At 43.0% G+C, this 24,078-nt stretch overlaps 2 protein-coding genes across 3 annotated transcripts in view; both read left to right on the forward strand.

Annotated features, from left to right (window-relative positions):
• The window catches only part of ppp2r2ba (protein phosphatase 2, regulatory subunit B, beta a), a 43,069-nt gene extending 22,375 nt beyond the window's left edge, over positions 1 to 20,694 (forward strand). Inside the window, exons 1-10 of one of the 2 annotated variants that reach the window (XM_030740171.1) lie at positions 289 to 1,150; positions 8,717 to 8,814; positions 9,844 to 10,009; positions 10,895 to 11,007; positions 13,751 to 13,928; positions 14,226 to 14,390; positions 16,393 to 16,562; positions 17,136 to 17,227; positions 17,328 to 17,451; positions 18,881 to 20,694. In XM_030740171.1, the coding sequence (XP_030596031.1) occupies positions 1,081 to 1,150; positions 8,717 to 8,814; positions 9,844 to 10,009; positions 10,895 to 11,007; positions 13,751 to 13,928; positions 14,226 to 14,390; positions 16,393 to 16,562; positions 17,136 to 17,227; positions 17,328 to 17,451; positions 18,881 to 19,036 (1,332 nt within the window). In that variant the 5' untranslated portion in view covers positions 289 to 1,080 and the 3' untranslated portion in view covers positions 19,037 to 20,694. Of the gene's footprint in view, positions 1 to 288; positions 1,151 to 8,716; positions 8,815 to 9,843; positions 10,010 to 10,894; positions 11,008 to 13,750; positions 13,929 to 14,225; positions 14,391 to 16,392; positions 16,563 to 17,135; positions 17,228 to 17,327; positions 17,452 to 18,880 lie in introns of those variants that run through there. The other variant, XM_030740170.1, reaches the window with a different exon arrangement.
• A 1,742-nt stretch (positions 20,695 to 22,436) lies between these two features.
• gpr151 (G protein-coupled receptor 151) lies at positions 22,437 to 23,771 on the forward strand. Its single transcript, XM_030738615.1, has one exon. It carries the CDS (start codon positions 22,437 to 22,439, stop codon positions 23,769 to 23,771), a length of 1,335 nt encoding a protein of 444 aa, XP_030594475.1.
• The last annotated feature ends 307 nt before the right edge of the window (positions 23,772 to 24,078 follow it).

Here is a 24,078-nt window from a genome sequence, read left to right on the forward strand (position 1 = left end):
CAGAAATGTGCCATGTCATGTTTCTTAAGATTCATCCCACAAAACCTCTGTTTTCTAGCACAAGTAGCTGCTGGTGGGGTCTAAATGAGAGAAGAAAGCAACTCAATCTGCTGCAGTGCATAGACGACTCTGAAGCAGGATGGAGGAATGGTGATGCAGGATCTGTAACGTTTAAGAGCAACCGGCCACCAGCCCATAAGGCCAGAGGCGGCTTTAGATGTGCAAACCTCGGTGGTCATCTGGGAACAGATTTTGAAGTCTTTACTAGTCCTGGTGGTTCGACTGAGCGTCATATTTGCTGCTTGTAGGTTTTTAAAGAGCCTGCCGCCAAGCAGCAGGGAGGGGCCCCTGCTGAAGCGCAGCAGCAGCAGAGTGGGCAGCTACACTAAAGCTCTGCGCTATCCGGCACAGTGAGTCAGCTGAGCTGCGGGGATCGCAGGCGCCGGTCCGCTCCGATCAATGAATGAATAAGAAGAAGCGAGGAGACCCTGCAGGAAGGTGAAGATGCATCCTTGTAGAGTATGACATGGAAATGCTGAGGTGATCGGAGCAAGCTTGTTGACGCATAATCCCACCCGCCCCGCTGGCGCTGGGAGGGGAAAATCTAGCCTGCCTAAACTCCAATCCTCCAAAAGAGATTTACGGAGTGCGCTTGTGCTGCTGTTGCTGCTACTTCAGGTTCAACCTTCAAGAAGACATTTATTTAAATCGGCTCAGCACTAGGCTGCGGGGTCTTGGTGGGAACGTTTTAACATTTTTGGAGATCCACGTTTCGATGACTTCTCTGGAGCAGATGCACCAATAATGCGCTGCAATAATTAGGCTATTAAACCCACTTTTGGAATCGACACCGTCACTGCGTCGCGGACGGTGGGCAATTGGATGCGCCCTGAGGTGTGGATAGGATCTGCCCCGTACATCGTCGTCATCACAGGTATTTGATCGTGACTGTGTTGATTACACCGGAGATCTGGAGCCATGACAGGCCCCCCGCTGGTCCCACAGCCCGCCTGCTGACGGTACCGGGCAGGATGGGAGCAGGTCTGCCGCTTTCAGGATTTCGAACCAGCCGATTTATCAATGGAGGAGGAGAGTGACACCCGGAAAATCAACAACAGCTTCCTTCGCGACCACAACTATGCAACCGAAGGTACTTAACCCGGCAATGTTGAAAGAAACATATTTGAAGGTGTTTGACAGATAATAAATAACCTGAGGCTGTAGCCAGAGGGGTGCTAATGTCACAGCAAAAACTGGTCCTGTGTATCACATAAGCTGCTATAAATATTCTTATTTTAGGCTATATAATTATGCTGTTTGGGATCTATTAAATGCATAAAGGCAGGATAAGTTAAAGCCCTTTTAATCACCTTAGGCACAGAATAAGCGGGGAACATTCTGGTTATTTGTGGTGAAGATGCAGCTTGTAGGTGAACATGTAATAACTGGACAGGATGGGGTGGTTTCCCATCACCGGGTAGTTCTATAATAAGCGTCATGATCAGGGTAATCAAGGCTTTTTAATCTGTTTGGACTGTTCCTTATAGAGGCACCAACACAGAGATGCTTTATTTCCCAATTTCTGAATATAAAGAGAATGTGTGCTGTAGTTAAAAAAAAAAAGTATTTTCTTTATTCTGTGTTCACTTGTTGAAAAAAAAAAAATAGAAAGGCAAGGTGCCCTAATTCAAGGAGGCAACACAATGAAATATGGATCTCCCTCGCTCTCTCTCTTTCTCTAGCACACATGCATCCACAGCCACACATTTTACTGTATGCAATGAACAAAAGCCTTTCCCCCCCTGCACCTATAAATGCTGCTCTGTTGCATGCATGTGTTTCCTTCTCATTGACCACACATGAGCCTTTTTGAGTGTCAACCCATTAAAAGCGATGTTTAATACTTCCCTTATGTTCCACCAATTAGCTCCAGCTGTCCTCTACGAGCTCCTTAGATCACTAATGAACATAAAACACTGATTTACAGGTAAAATGGTTGTTGATCTCATTAAGCAGATTTTATAGAATTATCTGCTGTACTGATATCATTGAAATTACAAAAGCATTGAGGTCTGAGGGCTTTTTTTATTGCAGTAAACTCCAAATTCATAGAGACTAAATGCCTTTTTGTAGTGTATTTCTTCTAAATACCAAGGGCCACACATTATTATATATATAGATTTTAACCACAGATTAAACTCAACTTTCAACCCCTGTATAAGTAGGCATCTGCTATATTTAAATTTATAATTCTATGCTTAATAAACATCATTATTAGATATTGTGGGTATTTGGGATGAGTGCATTGAGGGTTTTTATTGTTCAGTTTGAAGCACTTGCCAGTTGTATAAATAGTCACTGCAGATCTGGGAAATCCTTTAGTTTTTTCACACCAGACACATTTTTACCACCCACTTACCATACGGTTGGGTAAGAAACAAAATAAGTGGAAATAGAAATATAATTTCAAATAAAATGGAGTTTCACATGGGCTAAGATATTTATGGACACAGTCTACAGAATTGTGTACTAGACTACTGTAGAATAGGATGGAGGTTGTTGGAGGTTATGTGTGGCTGCAGGGTGGGTCAGAGCCACCACAGTTTCTGTGGTTCAGGTTACAGATGCCACTGCAGGCTGGAGGACAGGCAAAGTCAAGGCTCAAAAGCCATAGGTTGTCATTCTTAAACGCTATTCTGCTGTTTTCCCTCTTTCTCTTGCTTTCCTTTTCTTCATTCAAATGGAGAACGCCATTATTTGCTTAGCACTTAGATGACTCCCTGTCACAGCTAAACTCAGTCACTGGTTCACAGCGAGAACGCGGGAGGGTGCAGTGAATATCTTTGTTTGATGTGTGCGCTGAGATGAAAAACGGGAGGAAATCGTCTTCTCCCTGTGTCTCCTTCCCTTTCTTTCTCACTCTTCCACCATCTTATTCATTCAGCAATGAATGAAAGTGGATGAGAGTTATACAGACTGTCAAATGTCCTCTCAAAGCAAGGGACCATCTAGTCTGAAGCCCATCTGTGCTTTTCAGATGTCTACTTTTGTTGTGGTTTATTGCTGTAATTTACAACCGATCATCACACTTCATATATCATGAATTACTCTCTGTGTGTTCATTCTTTCAACCTCTAAATCCTTGTCACCCTTAAATGCCATTAAGTCAGTTTGCAGCCTTACAGGCCGGTGTTGGGGTCTGTTGCCCATCCCCATAAATTCACCAAATTTCACGTGTTTTATCGGACCCAGTCTGTGCAGACCACACACACACACACACACACACACACACACACACACACACACACACACACACACACATACACACACAAACAGAGTGGTCCTTGATGAGCAGCAGTGAGTTGGTTGGGTTTCCCCTCAGGCAGTGCTTGCCCACAAAAGCAGGACACTTTAATGATGTCACATTTTAATGATGTCACTCATGCTGACCTTTGTCTTGCACCAATCCCACCCCTCAGTGCTCAGTGGGCCTGTGGGTGGTTACACTGACTCTGTGTGAACACTATCGTCATCAATAGTCAGGCATGAAATTTCAAAGTTCCCTCAACCTTACAGTGAAGTTTCCAGAATCATCATTATTATCTAGAAGGAAGAAAATTGCATTACACTCTCATTTGCATTCGGCAACCGCCTGCAGATGACACTTTGCTAATGGTGACAGAATGGATGATTTCTCACTGTGGATGTGTATACGCATGTTGAGTCACTGGACTGTGGTGCTCCTACAACATCTCTCTCAGTTCATTTTCATAATCTCCACCTTGGATGTTGTGATAATGGATGAAATAGCACCACACTGGGTTTAAAAATGCAAATAGCTTTTTGGCTGTGAGGCAGGACCTAACATAACGTCTGCTTTAGTATTGATTTCTGGTCCTTTACAATTTAGCCACCGGAACAATGACTTAAAGAACAACTGGTCGGACATGTAATCCCTTCCTCTTTCGCTCCCCTGCCCCCCTCTTCTTCACATTCTGCCTCTTGTTCTCTGCTTTGCTGTTATACATCTGTCTGATACAAGCTTGCGTGTGATGTGACCTCTCTAGCCCCACTGAATACTGATGCAGTCCTGCAACAGAGAGCTCACAACCTTTATTGCTGCTGCTGATGAGAGCAGAGCTGAGCTCGGTTGGTTGTGCCAAGGCAAACGGCCTGGGGCCACACTTTAGGACCCCGGCATAAAAAGACTTAGCCCACCATACCCTCAGGTCCCATCCATTATTTACTATGAAACACTCAAAACACAGGGCCCCGCCTCACGGCATAGTGCAAGATAGACTGTGTACGTGCACGTATGGAGATGGTGTGGGGGGTAGCAGAGGCTTAATGGCAAGCTGTGAAGTTGGGGCGAGTCACACTCCTTATTCAGCAGCTGCTTTCATCCCCCTGATTAGCTTCTTATTAAGTCTGAAGCACCATGAAAATTTAATGAGAATTTATTAAAGAATACCCGTGGTGTTGCTACTGTAGGATGATTACAAAAATATCAAATTTTTCTACTGTGATATGGCTTCCTGGTCAGTAGATGAGTTAGTGCTGGCATAGATGTACTGTGTGTGAGTCATTCAGGGTGCAGCTAGCCTCAAGGCTAAGCAGTGCTTGACCTTTCTGGATTTTATAATGGGATACATTTGTAAGTTTTGATAGCTAATTCCTGTGTCCTGTCGAGGAGGCAGCATCACTCAGAATCCTACATGTGCTGGTGGTAAGGTCACTAATAAATATGAGATTTTAGTCTGTACAGCAGCCATCTAATCTTTGATTCAGCCTTGAAAACATGAAGATGAAAGGGATTGAACCAAAGTGGCACAGACAGAGCGATCGAGAGTGAGTGTCAGCTTTTGTTTTTGGTGGGGATTATAATACTGCGCATCCTCGCTTCCCTACCATCCCCCCTCTGTATTTTCAATTTCTAAAAGAATACCAAATAACAAGCATTTGAAATCACTCTTCTCGGTATTCAGCTTAGGGCCTGCAGGAGATGAACAGTGGTTTATCTATCCCCTCTCCTTCTGCGTCATTTTGTCCTGTGTTGTGTCTGTAGTCAGATGTGTGCCATGGCGATGTGTTAATGAAGTGTGAGAAGGGAAGCAGTACCACGTCTTGCCCATTTCACCCTTAACTCCCTGGAGTGTGGGGATACAGAAAATCACACACGCACACACACACACACACACACACAGATACGTGCACAAAAGAGTCCACTTACACACATGCGAGAAAAAACAAAACAAAATACACACACCCTGTCTCAGTCTCATGGGGCTGATCCTGGAGAAACCAGGTTAATTAGCTTGTTCATTCCAGATCTTACAAAGAGTCATTCTCTTCAGATGAAGAGACCTGCATTGTGCTCTGCTGCTTTGTGTGAAGCTAATAAAGTCAAATAAAGCCTTAATCATATGACTGGGTACCGGACCAGTAGGTAGCAGGGTTTATTCAAAAATGTGATTGATCTCTATTGTTGGTGGTGTGCAGTGATGTTATTATCAGCTGCTTATTCAGCAGATACATGGTCTCTATTTCCAGAATGTGTAATACTAGCATGTGTTTATTCATTCCCCTGGAAGAACAGTACTAAAGATACATTTGTTAATTGTCATTGAGGGAACAAGACTAGCAGGTGAAAGAGTGTGTGTGAGAACAGACTTGAATTATCCACTGGCTTGATCCTTTGACGCAGGCAGCTCAGCACCAGCGCTATAATCCTTTCCTCTCCACCTCTAACTCTAACAAAGCTTTTGCAAAGCACCAAGTTTGCCCACGTCCCTCCCTTTACCTGGAATTTGTGCACGCCCCTTATGCAACTTGCTTTCTATTCAGGCACACCTTTTTTGGGTCTTTGTGTCTTACACAACTCTGCAATGCCACCAGATCAACCTCAGTTTGTTTTGTTGTTGTTGTCTTACCTCCTGATAGGATTATGTGTTGTCTAGAGGTCAGCCAGTGCACTCTTATTTTGGTCTTTGCCGGTGTATGTGCCAGTGAATCTTGCTTTACAAGCTTTTATTGAGCTATTTAGAGTCTCCCCAGACTTTTCTTCTCTCTATGATTGCTTTTAGTGGCCCTCTCTATTTTGTATGGCGAATGCTGCACACAGGCCTCTATAAATAAACTCAATATTCTCCCTCCCTCCCTGGTGTTCCTGTGTCTCTGGCTCTTCGTAGAGGGTTTTCATTCCAGAATCGATGCATATCTATGTTTCCATCCAGCTGGTGTGTCTGCCAATTCTATATTGCATGGTGAAGGGGTTATTGCGGGTCAGATTGGTGGATAGAAGCAGATAAGAAGTGTGCATGCCTGTTTTAATTCAGTCTTACATGTAGACATCACAGCAGCAGACCAACAGGCTTGTGTGTGTTATTACTGGTGATGGATGTGCGTTATCTCGAGCATCCCTCTGATGCATCAAGAAGCGCTGACCTGTGTTTGTCAGACCTGGCTGGCCACAGGATTTATAGGCTTCATCTGGTTATGGTCTGCTGATGAAGCTGTATGTGTGTGTGTGAAAGAGAGAGAGTGACAGAGAGTAAGAGAGGGAGAGTGTGTGTGTGTGCATCTAAGTAAGCATTTGATCAGTCCAGTGTCTGGCCTGCTTCTAATTCCAGTCCATCTTGGTCACGTAATAAAAATCCCGTCTTACACTAGTGGAAATCATTCAGGAGACCCCGCCCACAAATCGATGTGTTCCTTGTAATGAAGTTTCATTTGAAGAAAATGTTGCCATTCACAAACACAATTACATCGGTGGATGAAGCTGCATAGATTGCACTGTCTAGTTTGAAATCATTTGCATGAAGAAAAACTCATTTAGGGGAGCATTCCATCACGTTAGCGAGTTTCAGCTTCACTGGCTCTGCCTGGTTGATCATTCAGAGAGATGATTGAAGGATGTATTCGTGTGTAAACTTGTTAAATAGCATACATCAATTACTGTTTCTCCTCAGTGACTTAATGTGTGGATGATGATGATGAGGGAAGGGAACAGAGGAAGTATGGAGGGAGGGGGAGGGGGGCAGAAAAACAGGAGAAGGGCAAAAAAGAGAGAAACCAGCTTTGATTAAAGAATGCTGACTGCTAAGCCGATTCCATTCGATTCACATGAGTGACTTTGGCCTGGTGGTACTGGAAGACAGCAGTGTATGTGTGTGTGTGTGTGTGTGAGAGAGAGGGAGAGAGTGGTATTGGAAGACAGCAGTGTGTGTCTGAGGGAGAGAGAGAGAGAGACACACACACACACACACACTGCATTCATGCACTACAAATGTAGTGCATGAATGAGGTTTAGAAAGACATTTTACATAAAGTGTTTAGCATGTGTTTGCACTTGCTACAGTGCATGTGACACCAGTATGGCACATTGAAGGGTTCTCCCAGGGTACAATTAGGTCAGACTTTGTCTTCTTTCTGAAAGGTTATTAATTTCTTCATTCAAATATAATTAGTTTTGCCCTCCCACATCATGTCATTATCAACACATGGTTGTAAGAATCCCTCTGGCCTCATCTGTGAATGTGACTTTCTCTAACATTTAACTGAAACTAGAGGAGGACAGACACACACATACAGTATATATACAGATAGGATGCATAGTCATTTCCACCATGCACAGCAGCTTTTTGTGAAGAGATGAGTCCATCTACAGGGACTCTATTGTCTGAAGTTGTGTGCTGCATTGAACTGAACTCGTTCCCCCAAATGCAGTAGCAGGTTTTCATTCTATTGCAGCACTCTCTCTCTGTCTGCTGAATTACAGCTAGCATCAGCAACTAACTCAGAGAGCTATTGACACACACACTCTCTCTCTCCGACTGCCGCTAGAGATGGAAACGGTCTCCATAGCAACATTCCCCTCTCCTGTTCAGAGCTCCACCAGCAGCAGGTCCACAGAGGGCGTGGGGGGGTACAAAACAACAAGCTCTCTCTTTCTCTCTCTCTCTCTGCCTAATATTATTGTCACTGTTTAGCAGAGAGCTAGCCTCGCCTCTACTGTGGTGTGTGTGTGTGTGTGTGTGTGTGTGTGTGTGTGTGTGTGTGTGTGTGTGTGTGTGTGTGTGTGTGTGCGTGCATGAAACAGACTTTATGGTATGCCAATTTCTCCCTGGGCTGTATAATAATTAGAGTCACCATTAGCCTCTTCTTAATCCAGGCAAATGTATGTCTTTGAGGATGAGAGGAAAGCTACCTTAAGGGTAGGTGTTTACTTTTTTGGTGAACCTGTAGCTATGCAGAGAGACTTAGAAATCTTCAAGAGGGACAAGGTAGAAGCGGGTATATACTTTATATTTATAAAACAAATTAAAGGTTTATGGATGTGTGTTTCTGTTGGAACATGAGAGTTACTGAGCGGCAGAGGTTCCCAGCCAGTAGGAGAGGGTGAGAGTGTGGCAGCAGAGTCCTTAAATAAGCAGGAGTGCAATTAAATGACACAGATTGGCTCAGTTCAATCAGACAAGAGGCTCAATTATCATGCAGTGACTCATCCAGTGGTTTATCCTAACCTACATTTCCACCAAACTGGGCTGTCTGTGCCGAAGAGTCCTCTGTGGGGCTGTCATGAGATTCCCCTCCCTTCTGCTGATGTGTTTTCTAGAAGATCCCATTGAAAAGTGTTTCTTTTTGTCTGTCAGATACTTGACAGGTTTGTTCCCACTGACATTTTCTCCCCCTCTCTGCTCTGCTTCCTGTGTTGCAGCTGACATTATCTCAACAGTGGAGTTTAACTCCTCAGGGGAGCTGTTGGCCACTGGGGATAAAGGAGGCAGAGTGGTTGTCTTCCAAAGGGAGCAGGAGGTAAGAAATGCCAACAATGGAATGATATTTATGCTGTCCTTCTGCTAAAAAAGATTTGACAGCTTTGAAACATTAAAGCTAAGGGATATATTTAAAAAGGACAGCTGTAAATATGTTTAAAACCACAAGCATTTGCTGGACAATCATTATGAAGACAAGTAACACTGAAAAGCATTGTTGAAAACCACCAATTCTGAAATCCAGTTAAGATGCTAGGGTTTTCAGTTACTCTAAATATAATATTGCAGAGAAATGTTTTAAATGGTTGTTTGAGAAGCTATTTAAATATATCATCTTAGAACAGAATATTCAGTATAAATCATAGACTGTATAAAAACGATGGATGTGGCCATGACATCACTCCTTGATTTGTTCCAAGTTCCATTGTAACACCTGGATTTTAGCATTTTTAGCTGTCACCATCTAAGTTTTTTGGATCCACAAGTGACAATATTTGAATGAGAGGTTTGACTGCTAGGTTATCAACTAACCCTACCTAGCTTGGTTACTACTAATACCATTTTATTACTACCATAGTTAGCCATTAAAAAGCTGTAAAAGGCACCAACAGCACTGATTGAGAGGTCTAGTTCAATGACTTGAGTTATTTGAGGTTGGACCATAGACGATTTAAAAAAAAAAAAAGTGTAGCTTCCAGGTTGGAAAAATGAAGCCACTGCAGATGTTCCTTAAACCTTCATTCTATCTGAAGACCACCAGATAGTGATAGCTGTGGTTGCAAAAAAAGACTTCTGATCCTACAGAGGTCTATGGGAAAAATGGCTTTCTGGCTTGACCTCTGTAATCGCTTTTCTCCTGAGTTAATGGTCTCAGTCACTCATTTTAAGTCATACTGAATAACAAATTAAGTCTATTTTCTATATCTTGGTTATATTATGTTTAAAAAAGGAGGATTGACTAGTATTTAACCATTTACACCTGTTTTGCAATCACAATAATCTTTTGAAATTTGCAACAAAAAACATCGGCATCTAACTACATTTCACTTTCTTTCTTCTTCCTTCGCAGAGTAAGAGTCAGCCCCAGCGTCGAGGGGAGTACAATGTTTACAGCACATTCCAGAGCCATGAGCCAGAGTTTGACTACCTGAAGAGTTTGGAGATTGAGGAGAAGATCAACAAGATCAAATGGCTTCCTCAGCAGAATGCAGCATATTTTCTGCTTTCCACCAACGGTCAGTATCCCAGGGTGGCGAAAGAGCAACACAAATAGCAAAATGATCAAAAGAACCGATAATCTATCACTGGAGTCTGTTCACATGTGGGCGAATGTTGTTAGAAAAAGTATCAACTACTGTGCAAAGTGATTCATGACTCGCTTTGCGGAATGCTCAAATATACGGCTGATGTGAAAGGAGGAGTCACGAACATCACTTGGCTGTGTCTTTTTGACTTTTTGGGAGAACGTATGGTTTTGCTTGGCTGAGCAAGTGCCACCAGCAGAAGAGTTTCAGATTAAAGGGCTTCATGCATGGCTGTCACAGCAGGACCACATATTAAAGCATGTGCCACCACACACCATACATGTACGACAGCCATAGCAGACGCACACACATCAGCTGAGAGACGTCTTGCAGATTGCGGGCTTCATGCATGGCTGCTACAGAAGTGCTCGCAGTGGCTGGAGCAGATGGTAGAGAGTCCTGTGGTGATGGCCTCGCTGCTCTGACGCCAATATTCACAGTGGAAATTAAAGGGGGGAGACAGAAAGCGACAACCTGACTGCGGCTGCCATCCACTTCAGTAGACCGAGAAGATGAGATGTAACTGGTGTTTATATGATGCAAAATTGAAAGCACCCAGATGGCTTCTTCTTTTTTTTTTTCTGGAGAGGGGTGGGGGCATAAACAGCAGCAAAGAAATGAAGTCAACTTGTAGATTGATATCAATGACATCAGAATCTACGCAGGAGTCGCCATTCATCATCCTCGCTGGCTTCTGCCCAGCTACTTGCCAGATTGGCTCCCCAGCCCCCCTCGTATGTGAAATTCACTGTAATGAGCCGTGAGCTAACTGTATTTTTTGTATGTCTGTGTTGTTTTGTGGTGTGCTCATCATAGACAAGACAGTGAAGCTGTGGAAGATCAGTGAGAGGGACAAGCGCCCAGAAGGCTACAACCTGAAGGATGAGGACGGACGGATCCGAGACCCATCCACCATCACCACTCTACGGGTAAGAAGTCACACTAAACTATCAAGTGTCACACTACCCACGGTGTCACATGCATTCCAGTGAACAGCTTCGATCTGTCTCGCTCGTGTGTAAAAATGTTACAGTTTGACTCACAGGCAAATTGTATGTTATGATACTGGAAGACAGGAAAATCTGGGGAGAAAAGGCTGTGACTAGATCACACTCAATTTATCAGACAGTGCACAACATTTGAATCCAATATCTACAAATGGAATGAAAACATTGTCTACGATGAAACGCACAACATGTTAGAGATGTCAGAAATCTACATTTCTGTCAGTATAAACCACAGACTGTCTATTAGAGTGGAGGCTGAATGACTGAAAGAGGCCATGAGGTTAAGCACAGACCAGATAAATCTCAAATGAATACAAAAATGAAATATTTGAAGCCATCAGTGATCTAGAACCTAGGCAATATAATACAGAAAAAAGTTATTGCCACTATATCCATAAATAATAAAAGGTAATGGTATTTGATATACCTTTTTTAGTTATTTCATGCATGTGTTAGAAATATTTCTTTATGCATGGAAATGAGAAATATTTAAGAGTATTTGTGGTGCTTAGTTAAAAAAAAAAAAAGATTTAAGGCAAGACATGAAGGAAAATCAAACTTCTCACCATCAGCCATCCAACAACTGTGAAAATGGCAAATCGTTACACATTTGAAGAAAATGTGTCATTCCAGTAAATAACTGCTGCTGTTGCTGAATTATCCTGACTTTTAGTGCTGAGTTGGAGTCAGACTCAAACAGCACTTGCTCTTACATTTTACCACGCTTCAGCTTCGTGGCATATTTCATTTGACTCTGGGTAGATTCACATTTTACAAACCCCACATGTGCTGCTTGTGTTGTGACTCAGGTTTTCCTGTTAAAACTCTGACTCAAGCTCAGTCAAAGAGAGGTGGTAAAACTGGTAGAGCTCCCCATTAATGGCCTTTTTTTTTTTTTTTTAGTGTGGGAAAAATTGAAGACAATATGTTCCAATGTTCTGAATAAACCAGTGTTTCTGGAAAGACCTACACATGGAATCCAAGCAAGAAGAGTTCAGATAAGCTGATTAAGTCGAAATTTAGCATTCAGCCTTTATGCTATGATAGCCTTTAATCCAGCATAAACTTCTTAGTGACACATGCTGCACGCCTGTATCTGTCACATTGTTTTTTTTTTCCATTTATGATCAGTTTCAGTACTGATAAATGAGAGTCTGACACCAACCAACCTGCTATCTTTGGACTCTTTTGAACTTAGTCTGGCAGAAGAAATTGAGAATGAGCGATCAATATGTGCACTGAGATGAACACCGTGAAGGGATCATCTCCCTTCTCGCTCATTTTTATCACTCCGCTACCTTTTTAATTTTCACACAAAACAGGGAACGTACACACACGGGGCAGTTTGTGTGTGTGTGTGTGTCTGCCATTGCAGATTAGTGCTGCGTTCAGCGTGTCTGTCCCTCTTTGTCTGGCTGGCCAGGGGATCATAGCAACCTGGAGGACAGGCCAGGACTGTGGCAATCCTGTTTAGAGGCTGTGAAATCTCAGCAGGGGGAGAAAGCAAAGGAGGAGAGGGAGGAATTCACTAATATTAGTTGTAAAAATCATTAAAAAAAAAGAACATGGTTGTAAGGTTTATTGTTCAGTATCTCATTGAAACATATATAAAATATTTTCATTTTAAATCAGTTGTCTATAAACAGCTTTAAAGCATTATTTTTAAAGCAGAAATATATTAATATATTCGGCTACGAAGACAAACTGTTGGATCACAGTGAGTGTATGAGGGCAAGCTGAACAGTGCAACTGTCAGTGTTTTGGGGGTTATGGGTTAATATGATCCGTGTCTCTCTGGACAGCCAGTGAAAGACATGGAAATAAAGTGACATCCATGGAGATATAGCAGCCTGCTGGGCTTCCATGTCTCTCTGTCAGTGCCAGCAACGGACAAGAGAAAAAAGGAAGAAGCAGCCGATTTGTTCTCCTCACTCCCTCCCCTCTCTTCTCTCTTTGTCTGGGTTTTATCTGGCCGACGGGGGGCTGCATGCAGACTGGTACTGGGCGTCTTTGAAGCCCGAGCAGCAATGTGCAACTGTGGGTGCTCGTGTGTGTGTGTGTGTGTGTGTGTGTGTTTGTGTGTGTGTGTGCTTGTCTTAATTCTGCAGAGTTCAGTTATCATTCCTCAGCAGGGCCCAGCGATGCCCTCGGGCCATATCTTTTTCCACCTCCTTCGATTTCTCTCCATTTTCTCTCTTTCTCCATAACACACACACACACACACGCACAAACAAGAAGGCAGGAGTGACTTAACCAGCACTTGCATGAGAAAGAGAAGGGGGCGTGATCACTGGGTAACAGTGTAGCAGAGAGATATTTGCGGGTCTGATTGAACCAACTCATCAAGCAGCCCTTGAGCCTCTGTGTCATTAAGATTTGTGGAGTAAATGTCAAATAAATCCCTGGAGTCATCCGATTGCGTCTCATACACACACGCCCACACACAAAAACTGGCCAAATGGTCCTCACTAAAATATCTGGACAATGACACCCACGCTGTGCATGTTCTCAGACACAAAATCCATGCACATGAGCAAACCAGACACAGATACATATCAAAGAAGGCCAGCTTAGTAAATACTACAGGAAACCCTTAAGTTGATTAGTATTTTCTTGCATATTTTTCTGTATTTCCTTACATTTACCTTTTAAATATGTGCTCCAGGTGCCGGTACTGCAGCCCATGGATTTGATGGTTGAGGCTACAGCCAGACGTGTGTTCAGTAATGCCCATACCTACCACATCAACTCCATCTCTGTCAACTCCGACCTTCAGACCTTCATCTCCACCGATGACCTTCGGATAAACCTGTGGAACCTGGAGATCACTGACCGCAGCTTCAGTATCCTCTTGCTCTGCGCTTTTCTGTATTTATTGTTTTCATTAAAGAAAGTTATACCAGCTATTGCTTTTCTCTTTTTAATTAATATTGCTAGGGTGATAAATAGCTTTTGAGTAAAAAAAAAAGTCAATTTATTCATCATTTATTACCAGTCTATACAGAAAATATGTATTTATATGTATATATGTATTTTTTGCCAGAACTAGGTTACAGTAGTAACATTACTTGCCATTTATAGTGTTATCCATGGGTCAGATGTCCATTGTAGTCATCTGTTCCTTAGCGGTTCTCCCTCAGATATTGTGGACATCAAGCCAGCCAACATGGAGGAGCTGACAGAAGTAATCACCTCAGCAGAGTTTCATCCCCAGCAGTGTCACACCTTTGCCTACAGTAGCAGCAAGGGCTCAATACGCCTCTGTGACATGAGACAGGCCGCACTCTGCGACAAGCACTGCAAATGTGAGTATCAGTGCACCACGGGAACAAATTTAATATAAGTGCCATGGTGTTCAGGTAGTGCTGCCAGAGACACGACTGGTTTACAGCTAGCCACAGTAAAAATTCTTATAAATGCGCTAAAATACTGAATACTTTTGCTCCATTGTAATCATTATTTCCTTGAAAATAGTCAAAATGTAGATACTGAATAAATGCAAAATTCACAGGACACAAAAAGACAAATATCGACCACTCCCATCGATGCCATTATTGCGAGTAGACTGATGGTAGTCAACAAGGGAAATATATCCCTATTCCAATATCCAACACCTTGGCTGTAAATTCACATTCTGCTCCACCTTTTTGTCACTGTGACACATGGGCTTCCCTTGCTCAATATGACAATGATTGATAACACATGAATTAATCTTGTATTGCGTCGCAAACAATGAATGGCCTTCACTAAAACTTAACATCACATGGATACACTTTGGCTGAATGAATAATGAATACATTGACATTTTCACTGGGAAATCAATGGGTTAAGAGCAATCGCATTAGTCCCTCATGGACACACCCTGTTGTTCAATAATGTCACTCATTTCCTCAGATAAATTGATGCATCCACTGGACCCAGTGCTAACACGGCCTGTTGAATTTCACATGAGCATTTGAGAGCTGAATTGGGGAGAAAAAAGTGTTTGGAATTGGAGGAATTGGGCATTTGAAGTTGTGGGCTGGATTGTTTGGCATGTGTGTGCCATTCCTTGACAGGTGCTTGCAGCAGATACACACATAGACACACACAGGGGCAGAGCAGGCAGGTGCTCTTGTTAGCCTCAGGAGAGGTCTGTTAATACCAACCTACTGTCTCACTGCATTAACGTGGTTGGCTCAGAGCGGTGTATTGCCTTCCCTTCTGCACTCACACATGCCTCCTTCTTTTTGTGACACACACACGCACACAGATATAATACACTATGATTGTGAAATATATATATATATATATATATATATATATATATATATATATATATATATATATATATATAAATGCAAACTCACAATCACAGTGCATCCCCTTCTATATATATATATAAAGCTGGTAGTATGCTGCTATCAGTCAGTTTTATAGGAAGGATGAATGGCTGCCGAGGATTGCCAACAGTCTGAGCCCCAGGACAGATAGATAGAGGGACCAAACAGCCCTCCTGCCGAGTCCCCAGGGACCCTATTATACACCCCTAGATCTGGATGGGAGGGAGGGCAGGGGCACACACACATGCATATATACATGGACACATTGCACTCCCTCTTATTCACACGCATTCACTGGCACACACACATACAAATCCAGCAGGGCTCATATGGACCCAGCACTTTGACATTGATTTGTTTTTCTTATCCCTTCCTCATCCCCCCATTTTTTTCATCTCTTACGCTGCATCCCTAGTTAGGCTCCCTACTGACACATCACAGAGCTATTCTCCAGGCCTCAGCTGAGGAGGGGGATTGAGTGGAAGTGGGGAGGATGGTGGGGTTTTTTTAATTTTTTTTTTTGGAGAGATGGGCAAAAGAGAGAGAGAGAGAGAGAGGGGAGGAAGGGTGGGAGGAAAAGAGGAGGAGGAACAATAACTTGACAGCTAACGATGGAATGCCTGGCTGTTATCCCCAGCATGCTGGCCTGCACACAGAACAGCAGCTGCCAAAATCAATATGAATCATAACCAATATTTACCCACCATGCTGACCCATGACTATCTCCCTAAACACACATGTAATTCTGTGAGGAGATGCAGCTGCTGCAGCAAACTCAGCATCCAGGCATTGTCGCTGCTGTCATTGTTTTCTAATGGCAGCCTCCACTGCCTGAACAAAATCTGCTTCATGGTTTGTTTTTTTTTAAGTGATTTAAAGGCTTGTGGGAGGGGAAAATGCAGTTTTTAAGCAGCGAGCACCAACGGTGTAAAATCCTCTGTCAAAGGATAACAGCTTTTTAATTTTTTTTTCCTTTTATGTGTAGACTTTGAGGAGCCAGAGGATCCCTCCACTCGTTCCTTCTTCTCTGAAATCATCTCGTCCATCTCTGACGTGAAGTTCAGCCACAGCGGACGCTACCTAATGACAAGAGACTACCTCACTGTAAAGGTGTGGGACCTTCAAATGGAGAACAAACCCCTCGAGACGTACCAGGTACACTTTCATTGTGCTTTTACGTGCCTCTTGGACAGCTTGAGCTCTACAGTTGAAGTTAGTAAATAACCGCTGTGCCCAGATCAAATCAAAACTTATTGATTTCAGGCTTATCACTCAATATAATCCTGTTTCACTGTCACACTGCCAATCTGTAACCGTGTCATGTGTAGCAATTACCCCGGGAGGGCTTATTGAACTGAGTGTCTGTAAGAAGATGGATTGTATTGGTGCTGATGGAACCTAAAGGGCAAAACCTCCCACCGTGTGGTCACCGGAGTCACATCCACACTGTCTGATCAGGGGAAGCCATCTTAGGGCAGATCATGATTGATAGGGCCATCAACTGGGCTCAAGGGATTCTCTGTCCAGTTCTACCTCAGCCTCCACCTGCTACCTAGCATCTTAGCATAGGTCACCAGGTCTTGAGGGATTACTGAAAGCAGAGCATATGGTGGTGCAGCTTATGGTTGCATGTTTGCCCATCGAAAGGCAATGTGATGAACTTTAGATGCCTATAAAGGTAAATCCAAAAACGACTGCAGATCTTCATGTTTTCGGTTTGTTTTTCAGGTCCACGACTATTTACGGGGCAAACTGTGTTCTCTGTATGAAAACGACTGCATCTTTGACAAGTTTGAGTGTGTCTGGAACGGATCGGACAGGTCAGACTTCTTTCCAGGACCTTCATCGATCAAATCCGCCAACCGCTCCATCCACCCACCCCTCTCGATAACACTGCTTCTCTTTTTTTCTCCCGCTCAGCGTCATAATGACCGGCTCGTACAACAATTTCTTCCGAATGTTTGACCGGAACACCAAACGCGACGTCACACTGGAAGCATCCAGAGAGAACAGCAAACCCAGAGCTATTCTGAAGCCTCGCAAGGTACATCACCAACATAAGTTACCCTTTAGAAATCCAGAGACACTCGACTGAGCTTTATAATGCCTCACTGCAAGTGAGGACACTGAAGAAATCTTGAGTTTTTAATATAGAAATGTTAAATATTCACTGGATTGTGAGGATCTGTGATAGTAAATACTTGTCAGGCAAAAGCATTCAATTTGTTAACTGGGGGACTTGTGATTGACATTATTATTGTTTTCACTATTTTCTGGCATGTTTTCACCAAAGTATTGGAGGCAATCATTGACAAACTAATTGATAATGTCATTAGTTCAGGGCTTAAACAATAATTGTCATTATTGATTAATTAGCCAGTTATTTCCTAGGTCAATTGATTTGATGAATATCTATAAAATGCTGGTCAATAGTGAAATTTCAAGCTATAATTTTCACCAGTTCAAAGTGGCATCTTTTTTATTTGCCCTATGATACACATTTATGACAAAAAAGGCATTAAGCTGGGACCACCAATTTTTTGTAACCAGTTGGTTTTCAGATTTTGAATTAGAGACGACACTAAAAACAGAAAAATTGTCTTGCCCCTTAAAGGTGTTCTTGATATTCTGTAACTTTAAAAAATTGTCCTCACTGATAACTTGTTGAACCAGTCCAGAAATTCCAAATCATCTGAGGTAACACTCACGATGCAGGGATCCAGCAAAGAAGAACTGAGTTTAATATGTGTACACAGTGCAACGACTTGCTCACTTTCTTATTTTCGAAATTGCAATTATAAATGCTTTCAATGAGCCAAGTGCCACTTAAAGTGGTGAATCAACAGAGAAATGTCACCTGGCCCAACTTCTTCTATACAGAGCATTTGAACATTTTTCAGCTTTGTGTTGTGTTTCGAGCTTGTTTGCTCTCATCTAAGTTCTATCAGATGCCCATGAAAGACTCCACGTGAGTGCTTAGATTCCTCCATGTGCAAACAGGGCACCCTTATATCAACTTTGTAAAGCGATCGTAGCCTGTATATAAAAGGGCTTCATTGGCCTTTTAAAGTCCTGTTTTGAAGCCTCAATTTTAGCATTTTGGCTGTGACCATCGGAGGTTTTGGAACAGAGCTGACCATATTTGGATGTATACAAAGCTATCAGCTAACACTAGCTGGACTGGTTATCAAGATGCATCCATATACTGTATATATATCTCACAGACATGATTAATTACTGCCAGAATTTCACTTACCAGAACTGGAGCATGGACCTCTTAGCTCTTAGCACCAACACCACAAACACAGTTGAGAGCTGCAGCTCGGTGACGCCATTTAGCTGAGGTGACACCCTAGCAGACAGCTAAGGGCCTAGTCAGCACCTCCCCGTCATCTTTCAAATCACTGACATCAGTGAAATGTGCAAGCTCCCACACTTCTTAACGCCTCTTCATTTTCATTGTCGTCCTCCAGGTGTGTGTAGGTGGGAAACGCCGTAAGGATGAGATCAGCGTAGACAGCCTTGACTTCAGCAAGAAGATCCTTCACACGACATGGCACCCACATGAAAACATCATTGCTGTAGCAGCCACTAACAACCTATACATCTTCCAGGACAAGGTCAACTAAAGGGGAGTCTGCCCCTACTGACCCCTGACCCTGCACCTGTGAGGGGCTGCTGTCTTGAATTCCCCGACTCTGCTGATGATGAGCAGGGCCAAAGCGACTGAAGTGGGGAAGTGGGCAGTATACGTTTTGGAAGGCAACAAATGGATACAAAGTGGTTCCTTGAAATCAAGCGTGAACTTCTTCAATTTGACTTCTGATTTAATTTATTTAGCCATGTGGATACCTGAAGAATTGATTCCTGTGCATTTATGCAACAAGAGGATTGCTACCATCACATTATGACGTAGAAGCACTCTGGACCCTACGGATAGGGGCAGATGTGGGCACACTGAACATAAAATAGAGCACACAGACAGAAACCAGGCTTACATGATGGTGGCTCATTGTCATGTAGCAACAGTGCCCCCTGTCTTTCAGTCTGCTCATGCTGCAGTGCATGTGACCACCCTGCAGCCTCTAAATGAGGCACAATTCCTGAACAGCGCAACCTGCTGCAGAAGAGGAACAGACTGTTAATCTTTCACCCCAGAAACTGAGTTTTCTCTGCCTGTGACACAACACAGTCAGTCTTTCTAGTACCAATCTTGTGTCTCCTTGTGAGACTGCTGTAGTCTGTAATGTGAATGAAGCCCTTCCAGGCTGTGTCACTGGTTTTATTTAATGCTTTTCTTTTGTTGAGTCCTTCTCTTGGTCAATGAGTCTGTTTAGAAGCTGTGGTGCCTTCTTTTGGTATGTGGGGGTTTGATGTAGTGGAGGGGAGGGGGGGCTGGAACGGTAATGAGTACAAGGAGGGAGTGTGAATGTTTTAAATGAAATGTTAACTTAGGATTTTTTTCTTTTTTTTTCTCTCTCTCTATAAATAAACACACACAAAAAAGCTCCACACAGGTCCCAAGTATAAAAAGTGCTTGAATCAATGTAGTCACAATTACATTAGAGCACTGGTTTCATGCTTGTGAGCTCAGGGGAGAATCCTGCGACATGTATAAAGTTATTGTTGCGCTCACCTTGCAGTCAGTCTGATGTCATCAGCCTGCAAGAGACGCAAACAAAGCCACACTCATTTTTAAACTTGTTGCCACATTTTTTTTCTTTATTTGGATAGTACTAAAAATGATCTGTAGATGGTAGATTGGTCAGCTCGTCATGTTGACATATTGAACTTTAAACTTGAGATTTTCTTGGCCTAACAATGCTAGCATAGCTTTTATTTTGCATGCGTTGGATCTGATTCTGATGACACTGACAGCCTGCATATAGTTGTAGTTTTTTGGACATCTGCAGATCATCTGGGGCACTATTCAGTTTTTCTTTAAATTTTAGATTGCTGCAATGCCTTTCCATGTTTCTCATCGTGCTGAAAATGGGTAACATGGAACAGTAGCAGATTGTCTTTCAGCACTCGGCTCTAATCGGCCAACTCCCACGAAGCAAAGCAGTCAAAGGTCTAAGGGAACTCTGTGAAATCAGGGAATAATTAAGTGTGATTCCTTTAAACAGTAATGTCTTCTAAACAACCTCCTTTGTGACACTCTAATTGAAAAAAAAAAGACTTTTATAGCTCAGAATGTATTGAAATGCAATGAAATACCATGCAGTCTTTATGCTTACTGGACTTTCTTTGAATAAAAAAAGAATAAAGATGTGCAAGTTCAAAACCTGCATTGGTGGACCTCCTCTGTTAACACTTGCTGAATCAAATTTCAGATGTTAAGTAACATGTTTCATGTGCTCTGATCATTTTTAGTGTTAGTGCGCCCTCATGTGGACAAAAATTAAGACAAGTAAAGGCAGTGTGGCTGATGAAATGTGATTTTCTTCAAGGAAAATTACATTTAGGTTCATGAGTGTTTGGACAATGACACAGTTTTTGTAGTTTTGCTTTTGTGCACCATCACGTTCAATTTTGGTGGTGGGTGCCTGTGATGGTGGTGGTAGAGCAGGTCATCCACAAATCCCAAGGTTAGTGGTTTGATCCCTGGCTGCTCCAGTCTCCATGCCGAACTATCCTTGGGCAAATTACTGAACCCCGAGTTGCTCCCGACGCATTCATCAGGGATGTGAATGTGTGTGAATGTTAGATAGAAAACACAGAAAAAGTGCAAGTATAAATGTGTGCGTGAATGAGAAATGCTGTATAAAGTGCTTTGAGTGCTCAGGTAGAGTAGAAAAGCACTATGTAAGAACCTGTCCATTTACCATTTTAAATCAATCAAAATGGGACTGAAGACCAGAAATTTGGCTTTATAATTTATCTGAATTTCAGGAGTGGGACCACATCTCATACACTCCCCTTTGGGAGATGCTTTCCAGATGGTGTTGCATGGGGGATCAAAAGCTGAGGGTACTTTTCTGCACTCATAATTTCATCAATTTTGACAAGACCCCCAACACCACTGGCTGAAATGCAGCACAAACCATGACTCCTCTGTGTTTTATCGACGGCTGTAGATTAAAATGTTCAAATTTGGATTCATCACACCATAAGACCTGTCACCACTGATTTTCTCCCTCTTTCCCTTCTTTCCTCTTCAACTTAAAATTGGTTCTGTGCTAAGTGGCTTGTTATGAGTTGTTGTGGAACCCTTGAGTTACACCAAACAAAAAACTTTCTTATGAAAATGATCAGGTACAAGGAGTGAACTGAAAATAAGAGAAAAAGCAGCCAATGCCCAAGGAAAAACTCTTAAAGACCTTCAGAAACTTTAGAGAACTACTGCGCAAGACCACTTTAAAAAAAAATTACAGGAAAATCTGGCTCCTTGGAAGCAAAATATAAAGAAATGAGGGGTGGCTCAAGACTTTTGCACATGACTGTATACTCTCTGCTCAGATTTTCTTCTTCAGGTTGCTCATGTTTATTCATATTATATTGTCATTTTAAAAACTGTTGGGATTGCATCGATCATCATTGCTGGTGGAAGTCACAGTTCATGGTAATGCCAACATTACAGAATTCTTTGATCAACAGGTTGACATTGTTACCTTTAACTCTTATTTAAGGCCTCTAATTACTGTTTAGAAAACCTTAATGAATCACTTATACCAGTCCAGTATATTCATCTGTGCAGAGATTTTCCTTAATTGGCCCCATGAGGGTGTAGTCTACACACATTTTGCCAGCTGGGGACGGTAGCTGTCAATCAACCAGCATCTTTATAACTTGCTCGAGATGCGGCATCATTGCATCTCGGGATAAACTATAGGACTGACAGGAGCTCTGCAGACGGTTAATTAATTGCTTCTCTGATGGTTAAATTTGAACAGATATATTTTTAAGCTTTTCTACCCAGAGCTTTTTTTCCCCATCCCCTAGCTACTTCAGAGTTTGTTTGTTTTGTTTTTTTTTTATTTATTCATATATTGTCTTTTTGTGACAGCTCACCATCTTCTGGAAACAATGGATAAGCTTAGTGGGACCAATGGGACTGTGGTGAACAGCTCCATAGACATGTGGTCATTCAGTGAGCGCGATTCCTTCCAGCACCCGGATCCGAGTGAGCTCAGGGTCCTGGTGCCAGCTATTCTGGGAGTCATTTGTGTCCTGGGTGTGGCTTGCAATCTCACCGCGATGGCCATCCTCTTCTCTAATGCGCATAAAGGCAAAATGTCTCTTATCAACTCCCTCATCTTCAACCTGATGTTTGCTGATGGGCTAGTGCTGATGTTCATAGTGCCTTTTAGGGCTGCCTCATACTCCAAAGCAAGCTGGAATCTAGGCTGGGTGGTATGTAAGACAGCTGACTGGTTTCTCCAATCCTGCATGGTTGTGAAGAGCTTCACAGTGGCTATCATGTCCAAAGCCTGCTACCGCTATGTGTCAAACCCAACCAAGCAGGTGAGCATACAGCTGGGCTCCATCTTGGTGGTGCTTTTCTTCATATGGCTGTCTGCCTGCACTGTCACCATCCCTCACTGGTTGTTTACTAGGCTGCAGAGAGAGATCCGCGGGCTGGTGTGTGTATTGATGGTTCCTCCTGAAGCCCAGGATTTCATGTCTGTGTATGTGAGAGCATATCCTCTGGGAGTGTATTGTGCACCTCTAAGCATTGCCCTGATGTATTTCTGGAAGGCTTATGGCCAGTGCCAGCGCCGCTCTAGTAAGAGTCAGAATCTGCGTACACAGATCAGATCCAGGAAGCTCACTTTAATGCTTTTCAGCCTCACTGTGGCCATGGCTATCCTCTGGATTCCTCACTGGGTTGTGTGGCTTTGGGAGCGTCATATTGCAGAAAAAGAAATTGAAGGAGCTCAGCCCCTTATCTCCTCTCCTCCCCTTCTCCTGATCCTTTCTGCTCAGGTGCTCACCTTCTCTCTGTCTTTGGTGAACCCTCTCATTGTCCTCTCCCTCTCTGAAGAGTTCAGAGAGGGTTACAGGGGGCTTTGGAGGCGCCTCACCCTGCGCAAGCAACCTCCACCTAAGCCAAAGCCCGGACCCCACAACCCCACCACTCTCCAGTCCCCTTGTCCTAGACCAGAGACCTCAGGCCAGCTGCGAGGGGAGAGGAGCCTGCAATCAAGCTCCAGCAAGGAAGCCATCAGGGAGGCTCAGCTTAAGCCGGAGCAAGGTGGGGGACCAGAGGGACAAGGGAGGGAAGCAGACACGGTGAGCCTTAAAGATGGGAGTGTCTTGCCTGATGTGGAGCAGTTCTGGCACGAGCGGGAGGGCGGGTCACTCACAGAGGAAAACGATCCTGTGCCGTGGGAGAACCAGAACATGGCGGAAAAAAAATAACTACCACCTTTTCAGCCGATCATCCCCGGAGCAGAGCTGAGAGGACTGCAGAGTGCTGCACTGTAAATAACTGGTATTCTGTCAAGTGTGTTTAAATTATTAAACAAAGGTAAGAGGTGCAAGCAGTGTGAGTGTGGACTACAAACAGAGTAGCATCATTTGTGTAAATGATAAAATTTGCATTAATGTTTTAGCATTACGACATTTAGAGCAAAGTGGTTTTTGGTGGCTGTAAATGGATGCTTCTGACAAGGATGATGATGTAAATTACACATATATATACACAGTACAGTAAGTCTGTATATTC

Source organism: Archocentrus centrarchus, chromosome 10 (genome assembly GCF_007364275.1).
Source record: "Archocentrus centrarchus isolate MPI-CPG fArcCen1 chromosome 10, fArcCen1, whole genome shotgun sequence".
Lineage (NCBI taxonomy): Eukaryota > Metazoa > Chordata > Actinopteri > Cichliformes > Cichlidae > Archocentrus > Archocentrus centrarchus.